This window comes from Panicum virgatum, chromosome 1K (genome assembly GCF_016808335.1).
Source record: "Panicum virgatum strain AP13 chromosome 1K, P.virgatum_v5, whole genome shotgun sequence".
Taxonomy (NCBI): domain Eukaryota; kingdom Viridiplantae; phylum Streptophyta; class Magnoliopsida; order Poales; family Poaceae; genus Panicum; species Panicum virgatum.
Genome location: NC_053136.1, coordinates 4633452 through 4644246, shown reverse-complemented (window position 1 = coordinate 4644246; position 10795 = coordinate 4633452). Strand labels below are relative to the sequence as shown.

Sequence of the window (10795 nt, the reverse complement as noted above, 5' to 3'; positions counted from 1 at the left end):
AAATTTAAATTTCTAGTGTAATTTTGGGGCTCATAGGGGGGGCCAGGCCCCTGCCCGCCCCCTGTCTCCGCCCCTGCCTCCATCCCAGAATATAGCTCTTTTTACGTTTTCTTGAAGTCAAACCTTTTAAACTTTGACAGTAGATGGTAAAGAAAATATAACGATTGACAACATAAGAGTGATATTAGTTTATTCTTAATAAAACGAACTATTGTAATAATATATCATATTTTTTATTTAAAAGTAATTATTTTTGAAGATATTATTAGTCAAAAAATGTTTAATTTTAAAAAGTCAAAAAGGTTGTTATATTTTGGGACGGAGGTAGCATGTAATATTAGAAACCTCTTCCATAATGGCACGTGGCAACTTTCATCACAATTAATAGCAATACCTTGTGTAGTAGTGTATCCACTTGATATCTACACCAACAACTTTCTGCATTGGTCATAAGCTATTTGTTTGGGAGTTTTGTTCCCATGTTTCCTTCCATGAAGTTTGCACGAATATTAAAGCAGCCACACACTTGATTTTATTTTATTATTTGTTTGGGGCTTTGGGCCTTTAGAAGATGCACGCGTCATCCTTTCCAGATTTTCACTGGTCTGAACTTCTTCATCTGGAACAACTGACCAGGGCTTTCCTGTTGCCAGGCTCGAGCGATGCCAATCGCCAGCCAGCAACCCCGGTCGCTGTCATCGTTGGGCTTTTGCCACTCCGGCGAGGAAAAGCAGGCGCGCAACCGCAAGGAAAGCAAGACACAGGCGAAGAATATGAGGAAGCAGCATAGTCCAAAACCGAGAGCTGGAAGACACACACGCGGCCGGCACCGAACGCGACAATGGGCGCCCGTCGTTGCCACCGCCAACCGTTTGCAACTCCAAAACCTCCCAGCAGATGGCTCCGATGCAACCCATATATACTTGTACATCCAGCAGGTCTCGCACGCATGCTGCGTCGTGCATCGCCGTCGAGCACAGCTGATCGGCCGTGACCTCCCATGGTGAGCACGAGGATTTCACTGCATTTTTTCGCGTGGGAGCAGTCGGTTAGCTGACGCGTGCGCGTGCAGGGCCTCCTGCCGCTGTTCCTCCGGGCGGTCGCGAGGCTGGCGGCGTGCGTGGCGGCGCGGCCGGCGACGGCGACGGCGACGGCGGCGACGGTGCTGTACCACGCCGGGGCGCTGCCGAGGGACCCCGCGCTGGAGCGGCTGGTCTGCGACGACATGCTCGACGGCGGCGGCGACGACTGCATCCTGCATTTCGTCGTCGGCGTCATGAGGTCCTTGGGCTAGCCCTTGCTGCACCTGCAGGTCCTGTGCACGGCCTGAGTCCAAGCCGCCTACCCAGTACCCACTAGGCCACTACTGACTTGATTTGCAGTTTTCTTTTGACAAACAAACGAGATGGTAGAGCAGTTTGGCACGCGTTCGTCAGTTGTTTTGACTCCAAATGGCAGAGGAATTGAAGAAAAGCATGGACATTTGTCCTACTTATGCCTAGACGGACGAAACGGAAATAAGACTGGTAGTTATTTCGGTTGACAATTTAGTACAGCTACTAGAATATATTGATTTGAAGATCCAAGAAAAAAATAGCAGTGATTGATCAGGAATCCACAAGAACGTGCACAAAGTCATTAGGCAGCTCTGCTACCGGAGCCTGTCGACGTCGGCACCGCTTTGTGCGGCAACCGTCACATGGTCTTCGTATCCTAGGAGAAATAACAAATCTGGCAACCATGCTGCCTGGTCAACTTTGCTGAGAGATGGCATCTGCCTCGCTCCAGATGATGATGGGTGGTCCATCAGACAAAACTGGCATCTGAAAACTGGGGTCCTAGCATATCTGGATTGTTTGGTCACAACTATATAGCTTAAATAGACATTACGATATCTTGCTAGAAATGCCTAATATTCTCCAGTAGTATGCTGACACAGTGAGGTGGTAAAATATTGTAAAATGAAGTACTCAGCGGTGATGTAGAAAATCACTTTATCACTATAGCCTCATCAATGGCATCTGTACAGCAACAACATTTGTTCTATGAGTACAACATCTAAATCAATGTAGTAAGGTATGGTATCCCCTATGAATTGCCATTTTAAGTTTCCTGCCAATGCTCTATCAAGATTACACTCAGAGCAACACAAACAAGTATACTGCCACGAGAAAATGTTGCAAAAAAGGAGGCAACCACATTTCGAATGTCCTCTTCTCAGTCCATTGACCCCAGGCACCATCAGCTTTCAGATGCTATGATAGAAGTTCCTGAGCGAACAGAGACCATGCTGGAGACAGTATCATGGCAGCTCAGGCGTTCCTCAGCGCGCTGATCCGTGCAGCCAGTTCGTCGAAATCTGGCGGGCGCACATTCCCTCTAGAAATTTCTGGGTGCATGGACATGGACCGAACAGGGACCTTTGGCTTCACTTTTGGGCTTGCAGATTCTGAAGGTAGAGATACAGCTCTTTCAGGGCGGTTTGCAGACACACCTTCTTTGTTAGATAGCTCTGCAGCACCATCAGCAGGTCGGTCAGCTCGAGGCCGGGGGATACGAGATTTAACTCTTTCTTTGCGCTCCTCCCTATCTAGACCTTTCTTGCTGTAATGCATGAGGAGCTTATCCATCATCCTTTCTTCATCATCACGGCCTCCCTTACGGGGATCAGCACTCCGACTCCTGTGCTTCCTGTGTGAACTAGGGGCTCGGGGCAGAAGATTGCCAAAATCAATTGTGGTGTTCGCCTCGTCCTCATCTGACTCGTGGTCATCAATGGCGCCATTGTAGTCGCTGCCACTTGTTGATCCATGCCGCCTGCTTCTGTGCTTTCTTCGCTCACTAGGGATTCGGTGAAAAGGCCTCGCATTGTTGATATCATCATTGGCCCCCATGACTTCTAGGGGTAGCACATGACCAACTTTCTGGTCATAGTCGTCATAGGCACCATTCCTCCTGCTTGAATGTCTTCTTCGGCCATCAGGTGCTTGGTTTGTCATCTTTTCCTCATAAGCCATTCCGGCATAATCATCAGCATGTGCAGGTGGTTTTGCATGCCTGCTTCTGACGGAAACAGGATCATAAACCGGTTCACCCTTCAGGTGGCCTATTTCTTCAGCACCAGTACGCTTTTCAAAATTTGGCTTAACATAAGGAGGCCGCATACTGGCTGCCTTCTCTCGCACATGCTGCCTATCTCGCACCGGCTGTCCAAACTCTCCTTCATGCTTTCGTCTATCATGCAAACTGTTAGAATTTTCTTCAGCAGACATCTCACCCACTGCTCTGTAGGGCTTAGAATAAGGAGGAGCCTGATTCGCTGTTTTACCATTCAAAGTGCCACTTGAATCATTTTCATGCTTTTCTAGGCCCAGAGTTTTCAGCCCTAAGTCAGCATGTGCCCAACTACGCTCAGTGCCGCTGGGAGGTTTCACTAAACCACCATCTTGTTTCTTTAAGCCATTGAGGTCCAACTCCTCTGCATTCCTTAGTTCCCTTCGAAGGTGATCATCCTTTTTCTCATATTTCTTCATTTCTTTCTGGCCATTCCTTTCTTTCACATCCGAAGGAGGCAAAGAATTATCCACGTGCCTTTTCTCACTAGGTTTATCTGAGTAGTTCTTCCTGCTTTTCTCACCTAACTGACCAATTCCATCAGGAATGACATGGATATCTTTGGGTTTTGCCTTAGTTTCCTGCTTCTGCCCATGGTCTTCAGGCACAGGGTTAGATTTTCTTTCATTCACAGCATGCCTATCAACCTTGTATCCATTTCGTGCAGATGCTTCTACCTCCCGTTTAACTGAACTCTTCTTCGGAAGATACTGATTAAAAAAGAATGTCAAAATTAGAATTGAATGACCCGAACAGAGCATATATTTACATAATGAAAAGAAGTTAACTAAGATCATACATGCTTATTTTGAGGTCCACAAGTTATCTTCCATTCCAGTGCCTTGCTATCAAATGGAACGGAGAATTCTTCAGCAATGGATTTCATCACTTGCAACTTCTCTTCATTAGTAAATGATTTGGTCTGAAGCTTCTGGACAAACTGTTAACACAAAGATTAAGTTAATTGATATGTTCCAAATGATGGAGATCAACTCACAGTTAAGAAAGGAAAAGAATTTCAAGCACCTCAGAATTAACAAAAGGCTCCACAGAACTCCCATATCTCTCTGTGAATATATGTCTGAGGTCACACAGTTCAGGCAAATCAGGAAATCTAGAAGCAGAAAATATCAGAGTAGACACAGCTTCCAAGGCTTCCTGAGGGCATTCACTGTTGAAGGACATCACAGATTCAGTGAAATTGGAGAAGAAAGAAAGTTTATTGTAATCTTAAATAATGATGAAAGAACAAGATCTTTTGATAGTGACACACACTTCATTCATATAGCAACAACCAAAAGAGAATAATTTCAATTCCAGCTATGAACAATGGCGTATATGTAGCTTTGAAATTTTTCATATCTTCCATAACCTTGGGAATACTATGCAAACTGTTAACCAGAAAGGCAAATACTATACAAACTGTTAAACCAGAAAGGCAAACCTTGACTGAACTTTCAGCACTAAAATTTTCAATCTTGATGAGACGCATGCATAACAATAGGAGTATAGCATGCCTTGAGTATGAATAAACAAGGCAATCGAACAATAGCTATACAGTAAAGAAATTGTCACCAAACAATCCAGATATGCTAGGACTTCATAGACCAATGTTGTCAGAGTATAACTGACTGTTCAAAACCATCTTAATCAGCTACAGCAGACTAGAAATCCAAGATATTACAGATAAAATTGGATGAAATGATAATGCTTCCCATTTTCTTCCTAGCAAGAACAGAAACAAATGCAGCACATGTGCATAACATCAAACGATGTAAAACAGATGTTAGCAGGATGAATTCGGTGCATCACTGGTGAGCACGACAGGGTGACAATTACCTCTCTTTCTGTAGGTTGTTGAGCTGCTTCACAATATATTCACAGTACTGCTCTATCATATCATAGCAGGATGCTTGGTTCATCTCAACAATCAGCCCTTCCATCTGCAGTCCAGGGGAATCAAATAAGCAATTAGGAACATATCACTAAAGGAACCCTCCCTCACATGGTCCTGCATTTCATCATAAATTTCTCGGTGCAAAGCACTAATTTTCAACCACACAGGCACTTCGAGAAATATTTCTGTTTTGTCAAATTCGCACCAAAGCTAAATCCATCCAAGACCACTGAACAATTCAGGTCGAAGCCTTGAGACTGCAAACAGTACCCGTGCAAAGGCGTGCGATTCAAGGCCGTTGAAGAGGAGGTCAGAGACGTCCTTCTTGAGGAACTTCACCATGGCTTGCTTCTTCCGCCGCAGCAGATCCAGCCGAGTACGGGTGCACTTGATTGCGTGCTTGCTGCTCAATAAATAAAAAAAATCAGCGATTAGGGGGAAATAGCGTAAATCAAACAAATACGAGTCAAATCAAGAATGTAGGATAGGAACCCCAACAATCAACAGGAAAGCAGAACACAAATCAAGAACAGGGCTTGATAACCTCCTGCGGAAAAAGAGGGGGAGGGGACTGGAAGTTCAGTAAAGTTCATAAAGATCAGAGCAACTGAGGAACGATGGATGCAGATATCCAAGCAAGCGAACAAATGCGGGTGCTGCCACAAAACATCCGACCTCCCTTTGTTTGCGCAAATCGAAAAGCTGAACGATTCGTCGAACGAATAGAGCCCAAATCATCCGATTTCGAACTCGACTGTCCGCAAGAACAGGCGAACAGCCATGCCAGCATCGGGTAACAACTAACAACCGGACCTGAAGCCTGTCAATCACGCGCCAAACTGAATCAGCAGGAAAGATTTCTGTACCATTTGTTGTAGAACTTGGAGTTGAGCAAGCTCTCGAACATCTCGCCCCGCTCCCTCCTTCCCCTCGCCTCCGCTTCTAGTCCCTTCTCTTCTTCGGTTCAGTTCTCTCCCACAACTCCTGCCTCTGCTTTAATTAGTGGCCGAGGAGGAGATGTGACGGGAGACAGACAGAGACGGCCAAAGCTGCGAGCGGTGGCGTCAAAGCATCAGAAAGAGAGGAGAAAAAGGAAGGGGAGGGGAGGGAGGAGTGGTGGTGGGGTGGGGTGGGGTGGGGGAGAGGAGATGGCTAGGTGGAGGTAGTGGAGAAGGAAGAAATCAATGTGAGCTGTTGGTGATGAGGAGCCAGATGGCCATGAGGCCTCATCTCGGCCGTTTGGATATCAGGGTTAAGTTTTTATTCTCGAATTTGGGTAATAAGGACTAAATATGAACTAATTTGCACAGATAATAGCTAATTAGTACTATGTAGATCTCATTAATTCTAATTACTCTACAACTGTTGTCCAAGAAATGAGTTTGAAAAACTTGGGGGAGGGGGGCACCAATGGTAAAATGAAGGGTTTCTTATAAGGGTATAAAATAATAAAAGGAAGTTTTAATATTACCCTAGTTTTTACAGAGGGAAGAGGCAGTATGCTTTAAAAAAATAAATTTCTTTAATCACCTTTTTGTGATTCAGTTACCATGCGAATTGTGAGGGGATGAGTGTAGGTCGAAATCTTCAGCGTTGAGTTGGTTGTAAAAAAAAACCTTCAGAAATACCAGAAGACAAATCCAACGAATCGTTGTGTCCCATTGAGTGTGGATGAGCAATTTGAGATGTTGCTTTTCTTCTAGCAGAAGCATTTTTTTTAGAGCTTCTAGCAGAAGCATTTAGAAATTGGATCGAAACTGTTTCGTGAACCTCCTTGGCTACTTCACCTGGAGCGTCGCAAAGCTGTTACGAAAAATGTTAGGATCACATCTAGAAAAGAAAAACAATTATACTAGGAAATTGGCACTCTTTCTAGCTGTAACAATTAAGGAGCACCTTCTGTCTTGCCTGACCTGTCACCCTTTTTGCTGAAATTAATTCATACTTTTCCCTTGCCTTTCTCATGAAGTAGAAACCAGGAAAAGAAATGACAAAGAAACCGCATTCATCGTGCTGCATCTTTGTACACAATTAGTGCACTCACCACCAGATTGTGGGCCCCACGCACAATTAATAGAACTTGAGGCCAGCAATCTGGGTGCTGTCTGCTGTGCTACTTTTTTTAAAAAAAAACTATCTAAATCACATGCAGTGCCCGTAGGTGGAGAATCTAAATCACACTCATGTCAGGCCTTAATAAGGCTGTCACTTGCACTAGTTTGTTTATGGCTCAAGTTTACAGCCCCCATCTCACTTCCACTCCAGACTCCACCAGCAGATGACCCGACACAACGCTGACTGAATCTGCTCTACTCCACGATTAACCTATCCATCAGAATGGAATTATTTTTTCTACTAATTCAGAATGGAATTGTTAACTGACAGCAACCTGTGCATGCAGTCACGCGACAGCGTAATCCAACCATTCAGATGCCATCTGCGGCCCGCAGGACTGCGGCAACTGTGGCTCATGTCTGGATTAGTAGGAGTATTCAGTAGAGTGGGGGGTTGTACACGCGTCAGGTCGGTCCTCTGCGTGCTCATGGTGTTGATTAATGGAAGCAGCAGGAAGTGAGATCAACTAAGCTTCTGCTGATCGCGATCTGCGAGGTGGAGTAGCTTCAGTGCCACTCAAGGGCGCCGCAGTGCAGTGATCGGCCGGCACGGTTGGTTGGGGCAGGCGCTGGCGACGGTGAAGACGCTGTGATACTGGTGGTAGGAGCGATTTGAGTGATCGATCCAAGGTACTCCGTACTCGATCGCCTAACCAACCTTGCTGATGATCCCCACCCCGGCGTCAGGGCGGGCGCGCACGCCGGCGGCGGCAGGAGCCTCGCTGCCGCGCCGCCGCATGCTGCGAGCTGCCGAGCATGCGTGCACCTCGTGAATTCCCTACTCTTTTTCGCCCAAACAAAAGAGGAGAGACAGGCAAAAGCACGATGATTTCCGTTTCTCCAACTCCCAACCGTCCAGGCATGATGCATGCCTAGCGCGGAGCAGGGTGTCACTGACACTGGCCAGCACGCCTGCTCTGCTGCCTCTGCTATGGAGGGATTTGGAAGATGGGGGCAGAATGAGAAAGCCAGAAACTGGAAAGCCGACGACGGCGCGCAACGGTCGACCCCGGCGCGCGTCCGGAAAGGAAATGATGAGGCCGGACGAGAGGAAAAAGGGAGGAAAACGACGTGGGCTCGCGCGTCCCGGGCCCGGCGCCTTTTTCATTTTTATATTAAAAAAAATAAATTTTTAAAAATATGTGTTGAATTGAGAAATTTTCAAAAAAATGGGTGTTTGTCGTCCCAATAATAGGCGACAGGGCGCCTGTCGCCCATTCAGTGGGCGACATGACCTAAATATAAAAAAAATTATATTTAGGTCCTGACGCCCAGGGCGCATTAAATAGTGAATTTGTAAAATCGATATAAAATTGTAGAAAAATCGAAAAAAATACAAACTCAACTGTTCTAGATTCTATGAAACAAGATCTACAACTTTTGTTACATAAAGTTTTTCATTTGATCAATGTATCTAAATCAAGAAAAATAGTTCTTGTACCTAGAAAAATCTGAAATAATTCATTTGGTCTAGTTGTACTTATCTAAAATTTACTAAAAATTTTTTATAACTCTTAGGAAATAAAATAATGGTACTGTAAAAGTTATGGCTTCTAATACTTAGTATAGCAGCATGGATAAATAACCTATTTAAACTAGACATATTGCAAGATCTAATTTAAAAACTTATTCTAGAAATGTTTTCTGGGCCTACTAATTTTGTACAAGCATATGCTCACCATATGAAACACTCTGTCCAAAGATGACATACATGCAAATGATGGATCTTGAGATTTAAATAAAAGTGTATTAAACTGGTATTTAAAATAGAAAAATATACATTGATCAAATGAAAAACTTTATGTAACAAAAGTTGTAGATCTTGTTTCATAGAATTCAGAACAGTTGCGTTTGTATTTTTTTTATTTTTCTACGATTTTATATCGATTTTACAAGTTCACTATTTAATGCGCCCTGGGCGCCAGGACCTAAATATAAATTTTTTTTACATTTAGATCCTGTCGGCGACAGGCACCCTGTCGCCCATTACGGGGGCGACAGGCACCCATTTTTGAAAATTTCCCTATTCGACATATATTTTTGAAATTTTGTTTTTTTTTAAATATAAAAATGAAAAAACGCCCGGGCCTGGGGGCTCTCGGCCTGGCTTTGGCTCTATCCAGGCCCGCCTGGCCTGTTTGGCTACGCTAGGGAGTGCTAGAAAACTTTGACTGCTAATTACGGTGTTAAACAAAATCAATTTACAAATTGAACAACTCCTGTGCTAGGAAACCCTGAAGAATCTAATGAGGTCTTTGACCGCGTGATTAGAGGATGATTACTATAGTATCACTGTAACCAATCACCGATTAATTACCGTCATTAGATTCGTAACAAAAAGTTACATCCATTTCTGAAAAGGATTTACAAATAGAATTCATTTAGTACTTAATGCATACGAAATTCTCTTTTCGGAAATCATGCGTGCTACGACGCTAGCCCGATCCAAACACGGCCCCAGTCCAGACTCAAGACTCGAGAGGCACACCTCGAACGCGCCGCGTGCACGCCGCTGCCAGACGACGGGTGCGGTGGTCCACAGTCTGGTCCATATCCATCGGCTAGTCGGGTGCGGTGGTCCACCGGAGCCAGCCTGGGTTCCCGCTTCGCGTGCAGTGCGGGGCGCGGGGGCAGCACGCACGAGCCACCCGTCCCGTTTCGTCCCGGCCACGCACGCCCGCGCTGGGTCCTGGGGCCACGGCGTCGGCGCGACCCAGCCCGGCCGCCGGCCGGGAGCGGGTGATGATGGGTGGGCTCGGCTGGAAGTTCTTCTCCGCCCGGCGGGACGCCGCGGCCGGCGGCACATGCACATGAGGTTGGTGCGCCGCCGGACGAACGGCCGCGGCATGGGCGTGTTCCCAGGCGGCCGGATGCCCGGGCTTTCCAGCCCGGAGCGCCCCTGGCAACGCGCCGCGCGCGCTTCCGAGGACAGCGTGCAGCGTACCGCCACACCAGGTTGATGCGCCGCCGGCGTTCGATTCGGTGGCAGCGGCAGGCATCTCCGGACAGCCGTTGCCAGTCGCACAACGGCACGCTCGAGCTGGCCGGCCGGCCGGCCGGGCTGGACGTGCGTGCGTACGTCCCAGCCATTGAGTGCGTACGTCCTGGCCATTGAGTGCGCCTTTGCGAGTCGTGGAAGAAGCTGACGTTGCGGATGATGAGATGATGAGCGGGCCGTTACCTTCTTGCTGTTTAGGGGCAAAGGCCCAGGACAGGAGTGGATGGGTTTCTGCCCAGGAGTACTGTACTGAAGGCGCGCAGGCAGCACGCTTTGGATTGGTGGTCCGTGTCTGCAATTGGAAAGGTGGATGGACAAGATGCAACGTGCTAGAAGGGGGAAAAGAAGTGCCAGAAGGGGGGGGGGGGGGGGGGGGAAATACGGGAGGGGCTGCGCGGCGCGCAACGTTCGACCGGGCCGGGCCACTGGAAATGATGAGCCCAGGCCCGACGACAGCGGAAAGGAGCGGGACCCGGACGAGGAAAAAGGAGCCACCAAAAATAGACGTGGGCGTGGGCAGCTCCGACTCCGGCCCGCGCGCGCGCACGTCGCGTCGTCGCTGGCAGACGGATGGGCAGACACGGCTAGCCGGAGTGGCCCGCCGCCGCCACCGGAGCCCGGGCAGCCAGAGGCTGACGTGGCGCCGGGCTTGCCCCCGCGGCTCTGGGCTCT

The 10795-nt window shown here is 47.3% G+C and overlaps 1 protein-coding gene across 1 annotated transcript; it reads right to left on the bottom strand.

Moving 5' to 3' along the window:
• Positions 1-1977: 1977 nt before the first annotated feature.
• On the bottom strand, positions 1978-6210 carry LOC120657266. Its single transcript, XM_039935590.1, has 6 exons — positions 5878-6210; positions 5282-5414; positions 4954-5057; positions 4141-4285; positions 3914-4054; positions 1978-3824 (listed from the first exon to the last, which is right to left on the bottom strand). The coding sequence occupies exons 1-6, from the start codon at positions 5916-5918 to the stop codon at positions 2313-2315; spliced, it is 2076 nt and encodes a 691-aa protein (XP_039791524.1). The 5' UTR covers positions 5919-6210; the 3' UTR covers positions 1978-2312.
• Positions 6211-10795: the final 4585 nt, after the last annotated feature.

Coding starts and splice junctions, on each gene's coding strand:
- LOC120657266 (XM_039935590.1), bottom strand. CDS start 5,918: ATGTTCGAGAGCTTGCTCAACTCCAAGTTCTACAACAAATG. Junction 4,286..4,953: donor AACAACCTACAGAAAGAGAG/GTAATTGTCACC, acceptor GTCCTTCAACAG/TGAATGCCCTCAGGAAGCCT. Junction 3,825..3,913: donor GTGGACCTCAAAATAAGCAT/GTATGATCTTAG, acceptor TTTTTTAATCAG/TATCTTCCGAAGAAGAGTTC.